The sequence below is a fragment of the Lepisosteus oculatus genome, chromosome 4 (genome assembly GCF_040954835.1).
Source record: "Lepisosteus oculatus isolate fLepOcu1 chromosome 4, fLepOcu1.hap2, whole genome shotgun sequence".
In the NCBI taxonomy this organism is placed as follows: domain Eukaryota; kingdom Metazoa; phylum Chordata; class Actinopteri; order Semionotiformes; family Lepisosteidae; genus Lepisosteus; species Lepisosteus oculatus.
In genome coordinates this window covers 2,280,087-2,303,549 of record NC_090699.1, presented here as the reverse complement: position 1 = coordinate 2,303,549, position 23,463 = coordinate 2,280,087, and the positions used below count along the sequence as shown (strand labels likewise).

At 58.8% G+C, this 23,463-nt stretch overlaps 1 protein-coding gene across 1 annotated transcript in view; it reads right to left on the bottom strand.

Annotated features, from left to right (window-relative positions):
* Positions 1-398: 398 nt before the first annotated feature.
* LOC138238263 (myc-associated zinc finger protein-like) overlaps positions 399-23,463 on the bottom strand; it is a 42,899-nt gene continuing 19,834 nt past the window's right edge. Inside the window, exons 7-8 of the mRNA XM_069188386.1 lie at positions 21,422-21,779; positions 399-1,767 (exon numbers count right to left, since the gene is read on the bottom strand). Of these exons, the coding sequence (XP_069044487.1) occupies positions 21,427-21,779 (353 nt within the window). The 3' untranslated portion in view covers positions 399-1,767; positions 21,422-21,426. The remainder of the gene's footprint in view (positions 1,768-21,421; positions 21,780-23,463) is intronic.

Genomic DNA, 23,463 nt, shown 5'->3' with positions numbered 1-23,463 from the left:
CCTGACACAGACACACACGCACACACGCACTGTGCTCAGGACAGACTCAGACTACACCACTGTAGAAAGTGTAAATGGAGTTGTTATTCGTATATGTCTGTATTTACATCGATCTGTACATCAGCTCTCTGTCCAGGGGTGGAGACATGGACAGAGTGTGGAGGACGAAAGCACAGAGCTTTGCTCTAGTTACAGTGAGCGTATTTACACAGAGCACATCACCTGGGAGCAGAGAGAGAGACAGGTACAGAGACAGACAGGCAGAGAGAGACAAGCAGGTACAGAGACAGGTATAGGGACAGACAGGCAGAGAGAGACAGGTATAGGGACAGACAGGCAGAGAGAGACAGTGTAACAGACTCAGCGACAGACTGAAGCAGGCAGAGACAGACACAGAAAACCATCCTTGTGATTTAATGCACAGAGGTTACAGGAATGTGGACATCTTAATAATGATAATAATAATCACAATAATAATAATAATATTGATAACAATAACAGTTTGTGATCCTGTGGCATTCTCCTGTCCAGGCGTCACCAGCTGCTACTTCTTCAGACTCGCTAACGAACACGAGTCAGCTAATTAACTCGCAGAGGAAAAAGAACCGTCTCACTCCTCTCTCCCCCTCTCTATCACCCCCCCACTCCTCCCTCTTGTCACCCCTGCTCACTCCTCCCTCTATCACCCCCCTCACTCCTCTCTATCACCCCACCTGTCTGTCTCTCTCTCCTCTGCCCCAGGACTGTCTGTCTCCCTCTCCTCTGCCCCAGGACTGTCTCCCTCTCCTCTGTCCCAGGACTGTCCGTCTCTCCTCTGTCCCAGGACAGTCTGACTCCCTCTCCTCTGCCCCAGGACTGTCTGTCTGGTCTCTCTCTTCTCTGTCCCAGGAATATCTCCCTCTCCTCTGTCCCAGGACAGTCTGTCTGGTCTCCCTTTCCTCTGTCCCAGGACAGTCTGTCTGGTCTCCCTTTCCTCTGTCCCAGGACAGTCTGTCTCTCTCTCCTCTGTCCCAGGACAGTCTGTCTCACTCTCCTCTGTCCCAGGACTGTCTGTCTGGTCTCTCTCTCCTCTGTCCCAGGACAGTCTGTCTCTCTCTCCTCTGTCCCAGGACAGTCTGTCTCCCTCTTCTCTGTCCCAGGACAGTCTGTCTCCCTCTTCTCTGTCCCAGGACGGTCTCTCTCTCCTCTGTCCCAGGACAGTCTGTCTGTCTCTCCTCTGCCCCAGGACAGTCTGTCTCCCTCTTCTCTGCCCCAGGACAGTCTGTCTCTCTCTCCTCTGTCCCAGGACTGTTTCTCTCTCTCCTCTGTCCCAGGACAGTCTGTCTCCCTCTTCTCTGCCCAAGGACAGTCTGTCTCTCTCTCCTCTGTCCCAGGACAGTCTGTCTCTCTCTCCTCTGTCCCAGGACAGTCTGTCTCTCTCTCCTCTGTCCCAGGACTGTTTCTCTCTCTCCTCTGTCCCAGGACAGTCTGTCTCCCTCTTCTCTGTCCCAGGACGGTCTCTCTCTCCTCTGCCCCAGGACAGTCTGTCTGTCCTCTGTCCCAGGACAGTCTGTCTGTCTCTCCTCTGCCCCAGGACAGTCTGTCTCTCCTCTGCCCCAGGACAGTCTGTCTGTCTCTCCTCTGTCCCAGGACAGTCTGTCTGTCTCAGGAGGGCGGGGTGGAGGAGTGGAACTGGTGGGCGGAGACTGCGTTTCCACGGTGACCGGACTGTTCCGTGCCCCGCCCCCGATGGCTGAAGCCACAATCTGATTGGAGAACAGCAACCAACTGGAGAGAGAGGAGTGAGAGAGGAGTGAGAGGGAGAGGAGTGAGAGGAGTGAGAGAGAGGAGTGAGATGGAGTGAGAGAGAGGAGTCAGGGAGAATGAGAGTGAGTGAGACGTAGAGGAGTCAGAGAGAGAGGGGTGAGAGTGAGACAGGGATAGAGTGAGAAAGTGAGAGAGGGAGAGGAGTGAGAGGGAGAGGAGTGAGATGGAGTGAGAGAGAGAATGAGAGTGAGTGAGAGGTAGAGGAGTCAGAGGGAGGGGGGTGAGAGTGAGACAGTGAGAGAGGGAGAGGAGTGAGATGGAGTGAGAGAGAGAATGAGAGTGAGTGAGAGGTAGAGGAGTCAGAGGGAGAGGGTGAGAGTGAGACAGGGAGAGAGTGAGACAAAGTGAGAGAGGGAGAGGAGTGAGAGAGGAGTGAGAGAGAGAATGAGAGTGAGTGAGAGGTAGAGGAGTCAGAGGGAGAGGGTGAGAGTGAGACAGGGAGAGAGTGAGACAAAGTGAGAGAGGGAGAGGAGTGAGAGAGGAGTCAGAGGGAGAATGAGAGTGAGTGAGAGGTAGAGGAGTCAGAGGGAGGGGGGTGAGAGTGAGACAGGGAGAGAGTGAGAGTGAGAGGGAGAGGAGTGAGATGGAGTGAGAGAAAATGAGAGTGAGTGAGAGGTAGAGGAGTCAGAGGGAGAGGAGTGAGATGGAGTGAGAGAAAATGAGAGTGAGTGAGAGGTAGAGGAGTCAGAGGGAGAGGAGTGAGATGGAGTGAGAGAGAATGAGAGTGAGTGAGAGGTAGAGGAGTCAGAGGGAGGGGGGTGAGAGTGAGACAGGGAGAGAGTGAGAGGAGTGAGATGGAGTGAGAGAGAATGAGAGTGAGTGAGAGGTAGAGGAGTCAGAGGGAGAGGGTGAGAGTGAGACAGGGAGAGAGTGAGACAGTGAGAGAGGGAGAGGAGTGAGATGGAGTGAGAGAGAGAATGAGAGTGAGTGAGAGGTAGAGGAGTCAGAGGGAGAGGGGGGCGGAGAGAGAGTGAGACAGTGAGAGAGGAGTGAGAGGGAGAGGAGTCAGAGGGAGAGGGGGGCGGAGAGAGAGTGAGACACAGTGAGAGAGGGGTGAGAGGTAGAGGAGACAGAGGGAGAGTGAGACGGCGAGAGAGTGAGACAGTGAGAGAGGGGTGAGAGGGAGAGGTAGAGGAGTCAGAGGGAGAGTGAGACGGCAAGAGAGTGAGACACAGTGAGAGAGGGGTGAGAGGGAGAGGTAGAGGAGTCAGAGGGAGAGTGAGACGGCGAGAGAGTGAGACACAGTGAGAGAGGGGTGAGAGGGAGAGGAGTCAGAGGGAGAGGGGGGCGGTGAGAGAGTGAGACAGTGAGAGAGGGGTGAGAGGGAGAGGTAGAGGAGTCAGAGGGAGAGGGGGGCGGAGAGAGAGTGAGACAGTGAGAGAGGGGTGAGAGGGAGAGGAGTCAGAGGGAGAGGGGGGCGGAGAGAGAGTGAGACACAGTGAGAGAGGGGTGAGAGGGAGAGGTAGAGGAGTCAGAGGGAGAGTGAGACGGCGAGAGAGTGAGACAGTGAGAGAGGGGTGAGAGGGAGAGGAGTCAGAGGGAGAGGGGGGCGGAGAGAGAGTGAGACAGTGAGAGAGGGGTGAGAGGGAGAGGTAGAGGAGTCAGAGGGAGAGGGGGGCGGAGAGAGAGTGAGACAGTGAGAGAGGAGTGAGAGGGAGAGGTAGAGGAGTCAGAGGGAGAGGGGGGCGGAGAGAGAGTGAGACAGTGAGAGAGGGGTGAGAGGGAGAGGAGTCAGAGGGAGAGGGGGGCGGAGAGAGAGTGAGACACAGTGAGAGAGGGGTGAGAGGGAGAGGAGTCAGAGGGAGAGTGAGACGGCGAGAGAGTGAGACAGTGAGAGAGGAGTGAGAGGGAGAGGGAGAGGAGTCAGAGGGAGAGGGGGCGGAGAGAGAGTGAGACACAGTGAGAGAGGGGTGAGAGGGAGAGGAGTCAGAGGGAGAGGGGGGCGGAGAGAGAGTGAGACACAGTGAGAGAGGGGTGAGAGGGAGAGGTAGAGGAGTCAGAGGGAGAGTGAGACGGCGAGAGAGTGAAACACAGTGAGAGAGGGGTGAGAGGGAGAGGGAGAGGAGTCAGAGGGAGAGTGAGACGGCGAGAGAGTGAGACACAGTGAGAGAGGGGTGAGAGGGAGAGGTAGAGGAGTCAGAGGGAGAGTGAGACGGCGAGAGAGTGAGACACAGTGAGAGAGGGGTGAGAGGGAGAGGAGTCAGAGGGAGAGTGAGACGGCGAGAGAGTGAGACACAGTGAGAGAGGGGTGAGAGGGAGAGGTAGAGGAGTCAGAGGGAGAGTGAGACGGCGAGAGAGTGAGACAGTGAGAGAGGGGTGAGAGGGAGAGGAGTCAGAGGGAGAGGGGGGCGGAGAGAGAGTGAGACAGTGAGAGAGGAGTGAGAGGGAGAGGTAGAGGAGTCAGAGGGAGAGGGGGGCGGTGAGAGAGTGAGACAGTGAGAGAGGGGTGAGAGGGAGAGGTAGAGGAGTCAGAGGGAGAGGGGGGCGGTGAGAGAGTGAGACACAGTGAGAGAGGGGTGAGAGGTAGAGGAGTCAGAGGGAGAGTGAGACGGCGAGAGTGAGACAGTGAGAGAGGGGTGAGAGGGAGAGGTAGAGGAGTCAGAGGGAGAGTGAGACGGCGAGAGAGTGAGACAGTGAGAGAGGGGTGAGAGGGAGAGGAGTCAGAGGGAGAGGGGGGCGGAGAGAGAGTGAGACAGTGAGAGAGGAGTGAGAGGGAGAGGTAGAGGAGTCAGAGGGAGAGGGGGGCGGAGAGAGAGTGAGACACAGTGAGAGAGGGGTGAGAGGGAGAGGAGTCAGAGGGAGAGGGGGGCGGAGAGAGAGTGAGACACAGTGAGAGAGGGGTGAGAGGGAGAGGGAGAGGAGTCAGAGGGAGAGTGAGACGGCAAGAGAGTGAGACACAGTGAGAGAGGGGTGAGAGGGAGAGGTAGAGGAGTCAGAGGGAGAGTGAGACGGTGAGAGAGTGAGACACAGTGAGAGAGGGGTGAGAGGGAGAGGAGTCAGAGGGAGAGGGGGGCGGAGAGAGAGTGAGACAGTGAGAGAGGAGTGAGAGGGAGAGGTAGAGGAGTCAGAGGGAGAGTGAGACGGTGAGAGAGTGAGACACAGTGAGAGAGGGGTGAGAGGGAGAGGTAGAGGAGTCAGAGGGAGAGGGGGGCGGTGAGAGAGTGAGACAGTGAGAGAGGAGTGAGAGGGAGAGGTAGAGGAGTCAGAGGGAGAGGGGGGCGGAGAGAGAGTGAGACACAGTGAGAGAGGGGTGAGAGGGAGAGGTAGAGGAGTCAGAGGGAGAGTGAGACGGTGAGAGAGTGAGACACAGTGAGAGAGGGGTGAGAGGGAGAGGTAGAGGAGTCAGAGGGAGAGGGGGGCGGAGAGAGAGTGAGACACAGTGAGAGAGGGGTGAGAGGGAGAGGTAGAGGAGTCAGAGGGAGAGGGGGGCGGTGAGAGAGTGAGACAGTGAGAGAGGAGTGAGAGGGAGAGGTAGAGGAGTCAGAGGGAGAGGGGGGCGGAGAGAGAGTGAGACACAGTGAGAGAGGGGTGAGAGGTAGAGGAGTCAGAGGGAGAGTGAGACGGCGAGAGAGTGAGACAGTGAGAGAGGGGCGAGAGGGAGAGGTAGAGGAGTCAGAGGGAGAGGGGGGCGGAGAGAGAGTGAGACACAGTGAGAGAGGGGTGAGAGGGAGAGGGAGAGGAGTCAGAGGGAGAGTGAGACGGCGAGAGAGTGAGACAGTGAGAGAGGGGTGAGAGGGAGAGGTAGAGGAGTCAGAGGGAGAGTGAGACGGCGAGAGAGTGAGACACAGTGAGAGAGGGGTGAGAGGGAGAGGAGTCAGAGGGAGAGGGGGGCGGAGAGAGAGTGAGACAGTGAGAGAGGAGTGAGAGGGAGAGGTAGAGGAGTCAGAGGGAGAGGGGGGCGGAGAGAGAGTGAGACAGTGAGAGAGGAGTGAGAGGGAGAGGTAGAGGAGTCAGAGGGAGAGGGGGGCGGAGAGAGAGTGAGACAGTGAGAGAGGAGTGAGAGGGAGAGGTAGAGGAGTCAGAGGGAGAGGGGGGCGGAGAGAGAGTGAGACACAGTGAGAGAGGGGTGAGAGGTAGAGGAGTCAGAGGGAGAGTGAGACGGCGAGAGAGTGAGACAGTGAGAGAGGGGCGAGAGGGAGAGGTAGAGGAGTCAGAGGGAGAGGGGGGCGGAGAGAGAGTGAGACAGTGAGAGAGGGGTGAGAGGGAGAGGTAGAGGAGTCAGAGGGAGAGTGAGACGGTGAGAGAGTGAGACAGTGAGAGAGGAGTGAGAGGGAGAGGGAGAGGAGTCAGAGGGAGAGGGGGCGGAGAGAGAGTGAGACACAGTGAGAGAGGGGTGAGAGGGAGAGGAGTCAGAGGGAGAGGGGGGCGGAGAGAGAGTGAGACACAGTGAGAGAGGGGTGAGAGGGAGAGGTAGAGGAGTCAGAGGGAGAGTGAGACGGCGAGAGAGTGAAACACAGTGAGAGAGGGGTGAGAGGGAGAGGGAGAGGAGTCAGAGGGAGAGTGAGACGGCGAGAGAGTGAGACACAGTGAGAGAGGGGTGAGAGGGAGAGGTAGAGGAGTCAGAGGGAGAGTGAGACGGCGAGAGAGTGAGACACAGTGAGAGAGGGGTGAGAGGGAGAGGAGTCAGAGGGAGAGTGAGACGGCGAGAGAGTGAGACACAGTGAGAGAGGGGTGAGAGGGAGAGGTAGAGGAGTCAGAGGGAGAGGGGGGCGGTGAGAGAGTGAGACAGTGAGAGAGGAGTGAGAGGGAGAGGTAGAGGAGTCAGAGGGAGAGGGGGGCGGAGAGAGAGTGAGACACAGTGAGAGAGGGGTGAGAGGTAGAGGAGTCAGAGGGAGAGTGAGACGGCGAGAGAGTGAGACAGTGAGAGAGGGGCGAGAGGGAGAGGTAGAGGAGTCAGAGGGAGAGGGGGGCGGAGAGAGAGTGAGACAGTGAGAGAGGGGTGAGAGGGAGAGGGGGGCGGCGAGAGAGTGAGACACAGTGAGAGAGGGGTGAGAGGGAGAGGTAGAGGAGTCAGAGGGAGAGTGAGACGGCGAGAGAGTGAGACTGAGAGAGGAGTGAGAGGGAGAGGAGTCAGAGGGAGAGGGGGGCGGAGAGAGAGTGAGACAGTGAGAGAGGGGTGAGAGGGAGAGGTAGAGGAGTCAGAGGGAGAGTGACACGGCGAGAGAGTGAGACAGTGAGAGAGGAGTGAGAGGGAGAGGAGTCAGAGGGAGAGGGGGGCGGAGAGAGAGTGAGACAGTGAGAGAGGGGTGAGAGGGAGAGGAGTCAGAGGGAGAGGGGGGCGGAGAGAGAGTGAGACAGTGAGAGAGGGGTGAGAGGTAGAGGAGTCAGAGGGAGAGTGAGACGGCGAGAGAGTGAGACAGTGAGAGAGGGGTGAGAGGGAGAGGTAGAGGAGTCAGAGGGAAAGTGAGACGGCGAGAGAGTGAGACAGTGAGAGAGGGGTGAGAGGGAGAGGTAGAGGAGTCAGAGGGAGAGGGGGGCGGAGAGAGAGTGAGACAGTGAGAGAGGAGTGAGAGGGAGAGGTAGAGGAGTCAGAGGGAGAGGGGGGCGGCGAGAGAGTGAGACAGTGAGAGAGGGGTGAGAGGGAGAGGTAGAGGAGTCAGAGGGAGAGGGGGGCGGCGAGAGAGTGAGACACAGTGAGAGAGGGGTGAGAGGGAGAGGTAGAGGAGACAGAGGGAGAGTGAGACGGCGAGAGAGTGAGACAGTGAGAGAGGAGTGAGAGGGAGAGGAGTCAGAGGGAGAGGGGGGCGGAGAGAGAGTGAGACAGTGAGAGAGGGGTGAGAGGGAGAGGAGTCAGAGGGAGAGGGGGGCGGAGAGAGAGTGAGACAGTGAGAGAGGGGTGAGAGGGAGAGGAGTCAGAGGGAGAGGGGGGCGGAGAGAGAGTGAGACAGTGAGAGAGGGGTGAGAGGTAGAGGAGTCAGAGGGAGAGTGAGACGGCGAGAGAGTGAGACAGTGAGAGAGGGGCGAGAGGGAGAGGTAGAGGAGTCAGAGGGAGAGGGGGGCGGAGAGAGAGTGAGACAGTGAGAGAGGGGTGAGAGGGAGAGGGGGGCGGCGAGAGAGTGAGACACAGTGAGAGAGGGGTGAGAGGGAGAGGTAGAGGAGACAGAGGGAGAGTGAGACGGCGAGAGAGTGAGACTGAGAGAGGAGTGAGAGGGAGAGGAGTCAGAGGGAGAGGGGGGCGGAGAGAGAGTGAGACAGTGAGAGAGGGGTGAGAGGGAGAGGTAGAGGAGTCAGAGGGAGAGTGACACGGCGAGAGAGTGAGACAGTGAGAGAGGAGTGAGAGGGAGAGGAGTCAGAGGGAGAGGGGGGCGGAGAGAGAGTGAGACAGTGAGAGAGGGGTGAGAGGGAGAGGAGTCAGAGGGAGAGGGGGGCGGAGAGAGAGTGAGACACAGTGAGAGAGGGGTGAGAGGTAGAGGAGTCAGAGGGAGAGTGAGACGGCGAGAGAGTGAGACAGTGAGAGAGGGGTGAGAGGGAGAGGTAGAGGAGTCAGAGGGAAAGTGAGACGGCGAGAGAGTGAGACAGTGAGAGAGGGGTGAGAGGGAGAGGTAGAGGAGTCAGAGGGAGAGGGGGGCGGAGAGAGAGTGAGACAGTGAGAGAGGAGTGAGAGGGAGAGGTAGAGGAGTCAGAGGGAGAGGGGGGCGGCGAGAGAGTGAGACACAGTGAGAGAGGGGTGAGAGGTAGAGGAGTCAGAGGGAGAGTGAGACGGCGAGAGTGAGACAGTGAGAGAGGGGTGAGAGGGAGAGGTAGAGGAGTCAGAGGGAGAGTGAGACGGCGAGAGAGTGAGACAGTGAGAGAGGGGTGAGAGGGAGAGGAGTCAGAGGGAGAGGGGGGCGGAGAGAGAGTGAGACAGTGAGAGAGGAGTGAGAGGGAGAGGTAGAGGAGTCAGAGGGAGAGGGGGGCGGAGAGAGAGTGAGACACAGTGAGAGAGGGGTGAGAGGGAGAGGAGTCAGAGGGAGAGGGGGGCGGAGAGAGAGTGAGACACAGTGAGAGAGGGGTGAGAGGGAGAGGGAGAGGAGTCAGAGGGAGAGTGAGACGGCAAGAGAGTGAGACACAGTGAGAGAGGGGTGAGAGGGAGAGGTAGAGGAGTCAGAGGGAGAGTGAGACGGTGAGAGAGTGAGACACAGTGAGAGAGGGGTGAGAGGGAGAGGAGTCAGAGGGAGAGGGGGGCGGAGAGAGAGTGAGACAGTGAGAGAGGAGTGAGAGGGAGAGGTAGAGGAGTCAGAGGGAGAGTGAGACGGTGAGAGAGTGAGACACAGTGAGAGAGGGGTGAGAGGGAGAGGTAGAGGAGTCAGAGGGAGAGGGGGGCGGTGAGAGAGTGAGACAGTGAGAGAGGAGTGAGAGGGAGAGGTAGAGGAGTCAGAGGGAGAGGGGGGCGGAGAGAGAGTGAGACACAGTGAGAGAGGGGTGAGAGGGAGAGGTAGAGGAGTCAGAGGGAGAGTGAGACGGTGAGAGAGTGAGACACAGTGAGAGAGGGGTGAGAGGGAGAGGTAGAGGAGTCAGAGGGAGAGGGGGGCGGAGAGAGAGTGAGACACAGTGAGAGAGGGGTGAGAGGGAGAGGTAGAGGAGTCAGAGGGAGAGGGGGGCGGTGAGAGAGTGAGACAGTGAGAGAGGAGTGAGAGGGAGAGGTAGAGGAGTCAGAGGGAGAGGGGGGCGGAGAGAGAGTGAGACACAGTGAGAGAGGGGTGAGAGGTAGAGGAGTCAGAGGGAGAGTGAGACGGCGAGAGAGTGAGACAGTGAGAGAGGGGCGAGAGGGAGAGGTAGAGGAGTCAGAGGGAGAGGGGGGCGGAGAGAGAGTGAGACACAGTGAGAGAGGGGTGAGAGGGAGAGGGAGAGGAGTCAGAGGGAGAGTGAGACGGCGAGAGAGTGAGACAGTGAGAGAGGGGTGAGAGGGAGAGGTAGAGGAGTCAGAGGGAGAGTGAGACGGCGAGAGAGTGAGACACAGTGAGAGAGGGGTGAGAGGGAGAGGAGTCAGAGGGAGAGGGGGGCGGAGAGAGAGTGAGACAGTGAGAGAGGAGTGAGAGGGAGAGGTAGAGGAGTCAGAGGGAGAGGGGGGCGGAGAGAGAGTGAGACAGTGAGAGAGGAGTGAGAGGGAGAGGTAGAGGAGTCAGAGGGAGAGGGGGGCGGAGAGAGAGTGAGACACAGTGAGAGAGGGGTGAGAGGTAGAGGAGTCAGAGGGAGAGTGAGACGGCGAGAGAGTGAGACAGTGAGAGAGGGGCGAGAGGGAGAGGTAGAGGAGTCAGAGGGAGAGGGGGGCGGAGAGAGAGTGAGACAGTGAGAGAGGGGTGAGAGGGAGAGGTAGAGGAGTCAGAGGGAGAGTGAGACGGTGAGAGAGTGAGACAGTGAGAGAGGAGTGAGAGGGAGAGGGAGAGGAGTCAGAGGGAGAGGGGGCGGAGAGAGAGTGAGACACAGTGAGAGAGGGGTGAGAGGGAGAGGAGTCAGAGGGAGAGGGGGGCGGAGAGAGAGTGAGACACAGTGAGAGAGGGGTGAGAGGGAGAGGTAGAGGAGTCAGAGGGAGAGTGAGACGGCGAGAGAGTGAAACACAGTGAGAGAGGGGTGAGAGGGAGAGGGAGAGGAGTCAGAGGGAGAGTGAGACGGCGAGAGAGTGAGACACAGTGAGAGAGGGGTGAGAGGGAGAGGAGTCAGAGGGAGAGGGGGGCGGAGAGAGAGTGAGACAGTGAGAGAGGAGTGAGAGGGAGAGGTAGAGGAGTCAGAGGGAGAGGGGGGCGGCGAGAGAGTGAGACACAGTGAGAGAGGGGTGAGAGGTAGAGGAGTCAGAGGGAGAGTGAGACGGCGAGAGTGAGACAGTGAGAGAGGGGTGAGAGGGAGAGGTAGAGGAGTCAGAGGGAGAGTGAGACGGCGAGAGAGTGAGACAGTGAGAGAGGGGTGAGAGGGAGAGGAGTCAGAGGGAGAGGGGGGCGGAGAGAGAGTGAGACAGTGAGAGAGGAGTGAGAGGGAGAGGTAGAGGAGTCAGAGGGAGAGGGGGGCGGAGAGAGAGTGAGACACAGTGAGAGAGGGGTGAGAGGGAGAGGAGTCAGAGGGAGAGGGGGGCGGAGAGAGAGTGAGACACAGTGAGAGAGGGGTGAGAGGGAGAGGGAGAGGAGTCAGAGGGAGAGTGAGACGGCAAGAGAGTGAGACACAGTGAGAGAGGGGTGAGAGGGAGAGGTAGAGGAGTCAGAGGGAGAGTGAGACGGTGAGAGAGTGAGACACAGTGAGAGAGGGGTGAGAGGGAGAGGAGTCAGAGGGAGAGGGGGGCGGAGAGAGAGTGAGACAGTGAGAGAGGAGTGAGAGGGAGAGGTAGAGGAGTCAGAGGGAGAGTGAGACGGTGAGAGAGTGAGACACAGTGAGAGAGGGGTGAGAGGGAGAGGTAGAGGAGTCAGAGGGAGAGGGGGGCGGTGAGAGAGTGAGACAGTGAGAGAGGAGTGAGAGGGAGAGGTAGAGGAGTCAGAGGGAGAGGGGGGCGGAGAGAGAGTGAGACACAGTGAGAGAGGGGTGAGAGGGAGAGGTAGAGGAGTCAGAGGGAGAGTGAGACGGTGAGAGAGTGAGACACAGTGAGAGAGGGGTGAGAGGGAGAGGTAGAGGAGTCAGAGGGAGAGGGGGGCGGAGAGAGAGTGAGACACAGTGAGAGAGGGGTGAGAGGGAGAGGTAGAGGAGTCAGAGGGAGAGGGGGGCGGTGAGAGAGTGAGACAGTGAGAGAGGAGTGAGAGGGAGAGGTAGAGGAGTCAGAGGGAGAGGGGGGCGGAGAGAGAGTGAGACACAGTGAGAGAGGGGTGAGAGGTAGAGGAGTCAGAGGGAGAGTGAGACGGCGAGAGAGTGAGACAGTGAGAGAGGGGCGAGAGGGAGAGGTAGAGGAGTCAGAGGGAGAGGGGGGCGGAGAGAGAGTGAGACACAGTGAGAGAGGGGTGAGAGGGAGAGGGAGAGGAGTCAGAGGGAGAGTGAGACGGCGAGAGAGTGAGACAGTGAGAGAGGGGTGAGAGGGAGAGGTAGAGGAGTCAGAGGGAGAGTGAGACGGCGAGAGAGTGAGACACAGTGAGAGAGGGGTGAGAGGGAGAGGAGTCAGAGGGAGAGGGGGGCGGAGAGAGAGTGAGACAGTGAGAGAGGAGTGAGAGGGAGAGGTAGAGGAGTCAGAGGGAGAGGGGGGCGGAGAGAGAGTGAGACAGTGAGAGAGGAGTGAGAGGGAGAGGTAGAGGAGTCAGAGGGAGAGGGGGGCGGAGAGAGAGTGAGACACAGTGAGAGAGGGGTGAGAGGTAGAGGAGTCAGAGGGAGAGTGAGACGGCGAGAGAGTGAGACAGTGAGAGAGGGGCGAGAGGGAGAGGTAGAGGAGTCAGAGGGAGAGGGGGGCGGAGAGAGAGTGAGACAGTGAGAGAGGGGTGAGAGGGAGAGGTAGAGGAGTCAGAGGGAGAGTGAGACGGTGAGAGAGTGAGACAGTGAGAGAGGAGTGAGAGGGAGAGGGAGAGGAGTCAGAGGGAGAGGGGGCGGAGAGAGAGTGAGACACAGTGAGAGAGGGGTGAGAGGGAGAGGAGTCAGAGGGAGAGGGGGGCGGAGAGAGAGTGAGACACAGTGAGAGAGGGGTGAGAGGGAGAGGTAGAGGAGTCAGAGGGAGAGTGAGACGGCGAGAGAGTGAAACACAGTGAGAGAGGGGTGAGAGGGAGAGGGAGAGGAGTCAGAGGGAGAGTGAGACGGCGAGAGAGTGAGACACAGTGAGAGAGGGGTGAGAGGGAGAGGTAGAGGAGTCAGAGGGAGAGTGAGACGGCGAGAGAGTGAGACACAGTGAGAGAGGGGTGAGAGGGAGAGGAGTCAGAGGGAGAGTGAGACGGCGAGAGAGTGAGACACAGTGAGAGAGGGGTGAGAGGGAGAGGTAGAGGAGTCAGAGGGAGAGGGGGGCGGTGAGAGAGTGAGACAGTGAGAGAGGAGTGAGAGGGAGAGGTAGAGGAGTCAGAGGGAGAGGGGGGCGGAGAGAGAGTGAGACACAGTGAGAGAGGGGTGAGAGGTAGAGGAGTCAGAGGGAGAGTGAGACGGCGAGAGAGTGAGACAGTGAGAGAGGGGCGAGAGGGAGAGGTAGAGGAGTCAGAGGGAGAGGGGGGCGGAGAGAGAGTGAGACAGTGAGAGAGGGGTGAGAGGGAGAGGGGGGCGGCGAGAGAGTGAGACACAGTGAGAGAGGGGTGAGAGGGAGAGGTAGAGGAGTCAGAGGGAGAGTGAGACGGCGAGAGAGTGAGACTGAGAGAGGAGTGAGAGGGAGAGGAGTCAGAGGGAGAGGGGGGCGGAGAGAGAGTGAGACAGTGAGAGAGGGGTGAGAGGGAGAGGTAGAGGAGTCAGAGGGAGAGTGACACGGCGAGAGAGTGAGACAGTGAGAGAGGAGTGAGAGGGAGAGGAGTCAGAGGGAGAGGGGGGCGGAGAGAGAGTGAGACAGTGAGAGAGGGGTGAGAGGGAGAGGAGTCAGAGGGAGAGGGGGGCGGAGAGAGAGTGAGACAGTGAGAGAGGGGTGAGAGGTAGAGGAGTCAGAGGGAGAGTGAGACGGCGAGAGAGTGAGACAGTGAGAGAGGGGTGAGAGGGAGAGGTAGAGGAGTCAGAGGGAAAGTGAGACGGCGAGAGAGTGAGACAGTGAGAGAGGGGTGAGAGGGAGAGGTAGAGGAGTCAGAGGGAGAGGGGGGCGGAGAGAGAGTGAGACAGTGAGAGAGGAGTGAGAGGGAGAGGTAGAGGAGTCAGAGGGAGAGGGGGGCGGCGAGAGAGTGAGACAGTGAGAGAGGGGTGAGAGGGAGAGGTAGAGGAGTCAGAGGGAGAGGGGGGCGGCGAGAGAGTGAGACACAGTGAGAGAGGGGTGAGAGGGAGAGGTAGAGGAGACAGAGGGAGAGTGAGACGGCGAGAGAGTGAGACAGTGAGAGAGGAGTGAGAGGGAGAGGAGTCAGAGGGAGAGGGGGGCGGAGAGAGAGTGAGACAGTGAGAGAGGGGTGAGAGGGAGAGGAGTCAGAGGGAGAGGGGGGCGGAGAGAGAGTGAGACAGTGAGAGAGGGGTGAGAGGGAGAGGAGTCAGAGGGAGAGGGGGGCGGAGAGAGAGTGAGACAGTGAGAGAGGGGTGAGAGGTAGAGGAGTCAGAGGGAGAGTGAGACGGCGAGAGAGTGAGACAGTGAGAGAGGGGCGAGAGGGAGAGGTAGAGGAGTCAGAGGGAGAGGGGGGCGGAGAGAGAGTGAGACAGTGAGAGAGGGGTGAGAGGGAGAGGGGGGCGGCGAGAGAGTGAGACACAGTGAGAGAGGGGTGAGAGGGAGAGGTAGAGGAGACAGAGGGAGAGTGAGACGGCGAGAGAGTGAGACTGAGAGAGGAGTGAGAGGGAGAGGAGTCAGAGGGAGAGGGGGGCGGAGAGAGAGTGAGACAGTGAGAGAGGGGTGAGAGGGAGAGGTAGAGGAGTCAGAGGGAGAGTGACACGGCGAGAGAGTGAGACAGTGAGAGAGGAGTGAGAGGGAGAGGAGTCAGAGGGAGAGGGGGGCGGAGAGAGAGTGAGACAGTGAGAGAGGGGTGAGAGGGAGAGGAGTCAGAGGGAGAGGGGGGCGGAGAGAGAGTGAGACACAGTGAGAGAGGGGTGAGAGGTAGAGGAGTCAGAGGGAGAGTGAGACGGCGAGAGAGTGAGACAGTGAGAGAGGGGTGAGAGGGAGAGGTAGAGGAGTCAGAGGGAAAGTGAGACGGCGAGAGAGTGAGACAGTGAGAGAGGGGTGAGAGGGAGAGGTAGAGGAGTCAGAGGGAGAGGGGGGCGGAGAGAGAGTGAGACAGTGAGAGAGGAGTGAGAGGGAGAGGTAGAGGAGTCAGAGGGAGAGGGGGGCGGCGAGAGAGTGAGACACAGTGAGAGAGGGGTGAGAGGTAGAGGAGTCAGAGGGAGAGTGAGACGGCGAGAGTGAGACAGTGAGAGAGGGGTGAGAGGGAGAGGTAGAGGAGTCAGAGGGAGAGTGAGACGGCGAGAGAGTGAGACAGTGAGAGAGGGGTGAGAGGGAGAGGAGTCAGAGGGAGAGGGGGGCGGAGAGAGAGTGAGACAGTGAGAGAGGAGTGAGAGGGAGAGGTAGAGGAGTCAGAGGGAGAGGGGGGCGGAGAGAGAGTGAGACACAGTGAGAGAGGGGTGAGAGGGAGAGGAGTCAGAGGGAGAGGGGGGCGGAGAGAGAGTGAGACACAGTGAGAGAGGGGTGAGAGGGAGAGGGAGAGGAGTCAGAGGGAGAGTGAGACGGCAAGAGAGTGAGACACAGTGAGAGAGGGGTGAGAGGGAGAGGTAGAGGAGTCAGAGGGAGAGTGAGACGGTGAGAGAGTGAGACACAGTGAGAGAGGGGTGAGAGGGAGAGGAGTCAGAGGGAGAGGGGGGCGGAGAGAGAGTGAGACAGTGAGAGAGGAGTGAGAGGGAGAGGTAGAGGAGTCAGAGGGAGAGTGAGACGGTGAGAGAGTGAGACACAGTGAGAGAGGGGTGAGAGGGAGAGGTAGAGGAGTCAGAGGGAGAGGGGGGCGGTGAGAGAGTGAGACAGTGAGAGAGGAGTGAGAGGGAGAGGTAGAGGAGTCAGAGGGAGAGGGGGGCGGAGAGAGAGTGAGACACAGTGAGAGAGGGGTGAGAGGGAGAGGTAGAGGAGTCAGAGGGAGAGTGAGACGGTGAGAGAGTGAGACACAGTGAGAGAGGGGTGAGAGGGAGAGGTAGAGGAGTCAGAGGGAGAGGGGGGCGGAGAGAGAGTGAGACACAGTGAGAGAGGGGTGAGAGGGAGAGGTAGAGGAGTCAGAGGGAGAGGGGGGCGGTGAGAGAGTGAGACAGTGAGAGAGGAGTGAGAGGGAGAGGTAGAGGAGTCAGAGGGAGAGGGGGGCGGAGAGAGAGTGAGACACAGTGAGAGAGGGGTGAGAGGTAGAGGAGTCAGAGGGAGAGTGAGACGGCGAGAGAGTGAGACAGTGAGAGAGGGGCGAGAGGGAGAGGTAGAGGAGTCAGAGGGAGAGGGGGGCGGAGAGAGAGTGAGACACAGTGAGAGAGGGGTGAGAGGGAGAGGGAGAGGAGTCAGAGGGAGAGTGAGACGGCGAGAGAGTGAGACAGTGAGAGAGGGGTGAGAGGGAGAGGTAGAGGAGTCAGAGGGAGAGTGAGACGGCGAGAGAGTGAGACACAGTGAGAGAGGGGTGAGAGGGAGAGGAGTCAGAGGGAGAGGGGGGCGGAGAGAGAGTGAGACAGTGAGAGAGGAGTGAGAGGGAGAGGTAGAGGAGTCAGAGGGAGAGGGGGGCGGAGAGAGAGTGAGACAGTGAGAGAGGAGTGAGAGGGAGAGGTAGAGGAGTCAGAGGGAGAGGGGGGCGGAGAGAGAGTGAGACACAGTGAGAGAGGGGTGAGAGGTAGAGGAGTCAGAGGGAGAGTGAGACGGCGAGAGAGTGAGACAGTGAGAGAGGGGCGAGAGGGAGAGGTAGAGGAGTCAGAGGGAGAGGGGGGCGGAGAGAGAGTGAGACAGTGAGAGAGGGGTGAGAGGGAGAGGTAGAGGAGTCAGAGGGAGAGTGAGACGGTGAGAGAGTGAGACAGTGAGAGAGGAGTGAGAGGGAGAGGGAGAGGAGTCAGAGGGAGAGGGGGCGGAGAGAGAGTGAGACACAGTGAGAGAGGGGTGAGAGGGAGAGGAGTCAGAGGGAGAGGGGGGCGGAGAGAGAGTGAGACACAGTGAGAGAGGGGTGAGAGGGAGAGGTAGAGGAGTCAGAGGGAGAGTGAGACGGCGAGAGAGTGAAACACAGTGAGAGAGGGGTGAGAGGGAGAGGGAGAGGAGTCAGAGGGAGAGTGAGACGGCGAGAGAGTGAGACACAGTGAGAGAGGGGTGAGAGGGAGAGGAGTCAGAGGGAGAGGGGGGCGGAGAGAGAGTGAGACAGTGAGAGAGGAGTGAGAGGGAGAGGTAGAGGAGTCAGAGGGAGAGGGGGGCGGCGAGAGAGTGAGACACAGTGAGAGAGGGGTGAGAGGTAGAGGAGTCAGAGGGAGAGTGAGACGGCGAGAGTGAGACAGTGAGAGAGGGGTGAGAGGGAGAGGTAGAGGAGTCAGAGGGAGAGTGAGACGGCGAGAGAGTGAGACAGTGAGAGAGGGGTGAGAGGGAGAGGAGTCAGAGGGAGAGGGGGGCGGAGAGAGAGTGAGACAGTGAGAGAGGAGTGAGAGGGAGAGGTAGAGGAGTCAGAGGGAGAGGGGGGCGGAGAGAGAGTGAGACACAGTGAGAGAGGGGTGAGAGGGAGAGGAGTCAGAGGGAGAGGGGGGCGGAGAGAGAGTGAGACACAGTGAGAGAGGGGTGAGAGGGAGAGGGAGAGGAGTCAGAGGGAGAGTGAGACGGCAAGAGAGTGAGACACAGTGAGAGAGGGGTGAGAGGGAGAGGTAGAGGAGTCAGAGGGAGAGTGAGACGGTGAGAGAGTGAGACACAGTGAGAGAGGGGTGAGAGGGAGAGGAGTCAGAGGGAGAGGGGGGCGGAGAGAGAGTGAGACAGTGAGAGAGGAGTGAGAGGGAGAGGTAGAGGAGTCAGAGGGAGAGTGAGACGGTGAGAGAGTGAGACACAGTGAGAGAGGGGTGAGAGGGAGAGGTAGAGGAGTCAGAGGGAGAGGGGGGCGGTGAGAGAGTGAGACAGTGAGAGAGGAGTGAGAGGGAGAGGTAGAGGAGTCAGAGGGAGAGGGGGGCGGAGAGAGAGTGAGACACAGTGAGAGAGGGGTGAGAGGGAGAGGTAGAGGAGTCAGAGGGAGAGTGAGACGGTGAGAGAGTGAGACACAGTGAGAGAGGGGTGAGAGGGAGAGGTAGAGGAGTCAGAGGGAGAGGGGGGCGGAGAGAGAGTGAGACACAGTGAGAGAGGGGTGAGAGGGAGAGGTAGAGGAGTCAGAGGGAGAGGGGGGCGGTGAGAGAGTGAGACAGTGAGAGAGGAGTGAGAGGGAGAGGTAGAGGAGTCAGAGGGAGAGGGGGGCGGAGAGAGAGTGAGACACAGTGAGAGAGGGGTGAGAGGTAGAGGAGTCAGAGGGAGAGTGAGACGGCGAGAGAGTGAGACAGTGAGAGAGGGGCGAGAGGGAGAGGTAGAGGAGTCAGAGGGAGAGGGGGGCGGAGAGAGAGTGAGACACAGTGAGAGAGGGGTGAGAGGGAGAGGGAGAGGAGTCAGAGGGAGAGTGAGACGGCGAGAGAGTGAGACAGTGAGAGAGGGGTGAGAGGGAGAGGTAGAGGAGTCAGAGGGAGAGTGAGACGGCGAGAGAGTGAGACACAGTGAGAGAGGGGTGAGAGGGAGAGGAGTCAGAGGGAGAGGGGGGCGGAGAGAGAGTGAGACAGTGAGAGAGGAGTGAGAGGGAGAGGTAGAGGAGTCAGAGGGAGAGGGGGGCGGAGAGAGAGTGAGACAGTGAGAGAGGAGTGAGAGGGAGAGGTAGAGGAGTCAGAGGGAGAGGGGGGCGGAGAGAGAGTGAGACACAGTGAGAGAGGGGTGAGAGGTAGAGGAGTCAGAGGGAGAGTGAGACGGCGAGAGAGTGAGACAGTGAGAGAGGGGCGAGAGGGAGAGGTAGAGGAGTCAGAGGGAGAGGGGGGCGGAGAGAGAGTGAGACAGTGAGAGAGGGGTGAGAGGGAGAGGTAGAGGAGTCAGAGGGAGAGTGAGACGGTGAGAGAGTGAGACAGTGAGAGAGGAGTGAGAGGGAGAGGGAGAGGAGTCAGAGGGAGAGGGGGCGGAGAGAGAGTGAGACACAGTGAGAGAGGGGTGAGAGGGAGAGGAGTCAGAGGGAGAGGGGGGCGGAGAGAGAGTGAGACACAGTGAGAGAGGGGTGAGAGGGAGAGGTAGAGGAGTCAGAGGGAGAGTGAGACGGCGAGAGAGTGAAACACAGTGAGAGAGGGGTGAGAGGGAGAGGGAGAGGAGTCAGAGGGAGAGTGAGACGGCGAGAGAGTGAGACACAGTGAGAGAGGGGTGAGAGGGAGAGGTAGAGGAGTCAGAGGGAGAGTGAGACGGCGAGAGAGTGAGACACAGTGAGAGAGGGGTGAGAGGGAGAGGAGTCAGAGGGAGAGTGAGACGGCGAGAGAGTGAGACACAGTGAGAGAGGGGTGAGAGGGAGAGGTAGAGGAGTCAGAGGGAGAGGGGGGCGGTGAGAGAGTGAGACAGTGAGAGAGGAGTGAGAGGGAGAGGTAGAGGAGTCAGAGGGAGAGGGGGGCGGAGAGAGAGTGAGACACAGTGAGAGAGGGGTGAGAGGTAGAGGAGTCAGAGGGAGAGTGAGACGGCGAGAGAGTGAGACAGTGAGAGAGGGGCGAGAGGGAGAGGTAGAGGAGTCAGAGGGAGAGGGGGGCGGAGAGAGAGTGAGACAGTGAGAGAGGGGTGAGAGGGAGAGGGGGGCGGCGAGAGAGTGAGACACAGTGAGAGAGGGGTGAGAGGGAGAGGTAGAGGAGTCAGAGGGAGAGTGAGACGGCGAGAGAGTGAGACTGAGAGAGGAGTGAGAGGGAGAGGAGTCAGAGGGAGAGGGGGGCGGAGAGAGAGTGAGACAGTGAGAGAGGGGTGAGAGGGAGAGGTAGAGGAGTCAGAGGGAGAGTGACACGGCGAGAGAGTGAGACAGTGAGAGAGGAGTGAGAGGGAGAGGAGTCAGAGGGAGAGGGGGGCGGAGAGAGAGTGAGACAGTGAGAGAGGGGTGAGAGGGAGAGGAGTCAGAGGGAGAGGGGGGCGGAGAGAGAGTGAGACAGTGAGAGAGGGGTGAGAGGTAGAGGAGTCAGAGGGAGAGTGAGACGGCGAGAGAGTGAGACAGTGAGAGAGGGGTGAGAGGGAGAGGTAGAGGAGTCAGAGGGAAAGTGAGACGGCGAGAGAGTGAGACAGTGAGAGAGGGGTGAGAGGGAGAGGTAGAGGAGTCAGAGGGAGAGGGGGGCGGAGAGAGAGTGAGACAGTGAGAGAGGAGTGAGAGGGAGAGGTAGAGGAGTCAGAGGGAGAGGGGGGCGGCGAGAGAGTGAGACAGTGAGAGAGGGGTGAGAGGGAGAGGTAGAGGAGTCAGAGGGAGAGGGGGGCGGCGAGAGAGTGAGACACAGTGAGAGAGGGGTGAGAGGGAGAGGTAGAGGAGACAGAGGGAGAGTGAGACGGCGAGAGAGTGAGACAGTGAGAGAGGAGTGAGAGGGAGAGGAGTCAGAGGGAGAGGGGGGCGGAGAGAGAGTGAGACAGTGAGAGAGGGGTGAGAGGGAGAGGAGTCAGAGGGAGAGGGGGGCGGAGAGAGAGTGAGACAGTGAGAGAGGGGTGAGAGGGAGAGGAGTCAGAGGGAGAGGGGGGCGGAGAGAGAGTGAGACAGTGAGAGAGGGGTGAGAGGTAGAGGAGTCAGAGGGAGAGTGAGACGGCGAGAGAGTGAGACAGTGAGAGAGGGGCGAGAGGGAGAGGTAGAGGAGTCAGAGGGAGAGGGGGGCGGAGAGAGAGTGAGACAGTGAGAGAGGGGTGAGAGGGAGAGGGGGGCGGCGAGAGAGTGAGACACAGTGAGAGAGGGGTGAGAGGGAGAGGTAGAGGAGACAGAGGGAGAGTGAGACGGCGAGAGAGTGAGACTGAGAGAGGAGTGAGAGGGAGAGGAGTCAGAGGGAGAGGGGGGCGGAGAGAGAGTGAGACAGTGAGAGAGGGGTGAGAGGGAGAGGTAGAGGAGTCAGAGGGAGAGTGACACGGCGAGAGAGTGAGACAGTGAGAGAGGAGTGAGAGGGAGAGGAGTCAGAGGGAGAGGGGGGCGGAGAGAGAGTGAGACAGTGAGAGAGGGGTGAGAGGGAGAGGAGTCAGAGGGAGAGGGGGGCGGAGAGAGAGTGAGACACAGTGAGAGAGGGGTGAGAGGTAGAGGAGTCAGAGGGAGAGTGAGACGGCGAGAGAGTGAGACAGTGAGAGAGGGGTGAGAGGGAGAGGTAGAGGAGTCAGAGGGAAAGTGAGACGGCGAGAGAGTGAGACAGTGAGAGAGGGGTGAGAGGGAGAGGTAGAGGAGTCAGAGGGAGAGGGGGGCGGAGAGAGAGTGAGACAGTGAGAGAGGAGTGAGAGGGAGAGGTAGAGGAGTCAGAGGGAGAGGGGGGCGGCGAGAGAGTGAGACAGTGAGAGAGGGGTGAGAGGGAGAGGTAGAGGAGTCAGAGGGAGAGGGGGGCGGCGAGAGAGTGAGACACAGTGAGAGAGGGGTGAGAGGGAGAGGTAGAGGAGACAGAGGGAGAGTGAGACGGCGAGAGAGTGAGACAGTGAGAGAGGAGTGAGAGGGAGAGGAGTCAGAGGGAGAGGGGGGCGGAGAGAGAGTGAGACAGTGAGAGAGGGGTGAGAGGGAGAGGAGTCAGAGGGAGAGGGGGGCGGAGAGAGAGTGAGACAGTGAGAGAGGGGTGAGAGGGAGAGGAGTCAGAGGGAGAGGGGGGCGGAGAGAGAGTGAGACAGTGAGAGAGGAGTGAGAGTGAGAGGTAGAGGAGTCAGAGGGAGAGGGGGGCGGTGAGAGAGTGAGACACAGTGAGAGAGGAGTGAGAGGGAGAGGTAGAGGAGTCAGAGGGAGAATGAGAGTGAGACACAGTGAGAGAGGGGTGAGAGGGAGAGGGAGAGGAGTCAGAGGGAGAGTGAGACGGCGAGAGAGTGAGACACAGTGAGAGAGGGGCGAGAGGGAGAGGTAGAGGAGTCAGAGGGAGAGGGGGGCGGAGAGAGAGTGAGACAGTGAGAGAGGGGTGAGAGGGAGAGACCACCTGCCTCTGCTAACTGCGGCCGGCGCCGCCGGCCAGCGCCCCGGTCAGCGAGCTGGCCACGCTGGACACCAGGGGCGGGGCGGGGTGGGCGCCCGCGATGGCCGTGCTCACGCTGGCGAGGGCGCTGGCGAGGGCGGCGGCGTTGGCGCTGGCGGCGCTGTCCCCGAGGCCGGCGTTGGCGTGCACCTCCATGTGGCCCTGCAGCTGGGTGGCCGTCTTGCAGTGAACCCCACACAGCTGGCACAGCAGCACCCCCCCGGCGCCCCCCGCGCCCCCCGAGCCCCGCAGGGCGCCCAGCTCCCGCCAGTCCTGCCCATGATGCTTCTGGGCGTGAACCCGTAGGTATGCCAGCGTGGTGAAGCCTGGAGACACAGAGAGAGAGACAGACCTCAGAGCACAGGACACAGTGAGCCCGTCTCTCAATAATAATAATACAGTGTGTGATCTCCTGTCCCAGCCTGAGGAACAGACAGTGAGCCTGTCTCTCAATAATAATAATACAGTGTGTGATCTCCTGTCCCAGCCTGAGGAACAGACAGTGAGCCCGTCTCTCAATAATAATAATACAGTGTGTGATCTCCTGTCCCAGCCTGAGGAACAGACAGTGAGCCTGTCTCTCAATAATAATAATACAGTGTGTGATCTCCTGTCCCAGCCTGAGGAACAGTGAGCCTGTCTCTCAATAATAATAATAATACAGTGTGTGATCTCCTGTCCCAGCCTGAGGAACAGACAGTGAGCCTGTCTCTCAATAATAATAATACAGTGTGTGATCTCCTGTCCCAGCCTGAGGAACAGACAGTGAGCCTGTCTCTCAATAATAATAATACAGTGTGTGATCTCCTGTCCCAGCCTGAGGAACAGACAGTGAGCCTGTCTCTCAATAATAATAATACAGTGTGTGATCTCCTGTCCCAGCCTGAGGAACAGACAGTGAGCCCGTCTCTCAATAATAATAATACAGTGTGTGATCTCCTGTCCCAGCCTGAGGAACAGACAGTGAGCCCATCTCTCAATAATAATAATACAGTGTGTGATCTCCTGTCCCAGCCTGAGGAACAGACAGTGAGCCTGTCTCTCAATAATAATAATACAGTGTGTGATCTCCTGTCCCAGCCTGAGGAACAGACAGTGAGCCTGTCTCTCAATAATAATAATACAGTGTGTGATCTCCTGTCCCAGCCTGAGGAACAGACAGTGAGTCTGTCTCTCAATAATAATAATACAGTGTGTGATCTCCTGTCCCAGCCTGAGGAACAGACAGTGAGTCTGTCTCTCAATAATAATAATACAGTGTGTGATCTCCTGTCCCAGCCTGAGGAACAGACAGTGAGTCTGTCTCTCAATAATAATAATACAGTATGTGATCTCCTGTCCCAGCCTGAGGAACAGACAGTGAGCCCGTCTCTCAATAATAATAATACAGTGTGTGATCTCCTGTCCCAGCCTGAGGAACAGACAGTGAGCCCGTCTCTCAATAATAATAATACAGTGTGTGATCTCCTGTCCCAGCCTGAGGAACAGACAGTGAGCCCGTCTCTCAATAATAATAATACAGTGTGTGATCTCCTGTCCCAGCCTGAGGAACAGACAGTGAGCCTGTCTCTCAATAATAATAATACAGTGTGTGATCTCCTGTCCCAGCCTGAGGAACAGTGAGCCTGTCTCTCAATAATAATAATACAGTGTGTGATCTCCTGTCCCAGCCTGAGGAACAGACAGTGAGTCTGTCTCTCAATAATAATAATACAGTGTGTGATCTCCTGTCCCAGCCTGAGGAACAGACAGTGAGTCTGTCTCTCAATAATAATAATACAGTATGTGATCTCCTGTCCCAGCCTGAGGAACAGACAGTGAGCCTGTCTCTCAATAATAATAATACAGTGTGTGATCTCCTGTCCCAGCCTGAGGAACAGACAGTGAGCCCGTCTCTCAATAATAATAATACAGTGTGTGATCTCCTGTCCCAGCCTGAGGAACAGACAGTGAGCCCGTCTCTCAATAATAATAATACAGTGTGTGATCTCCTGTCCCAGCCTGAGGAAC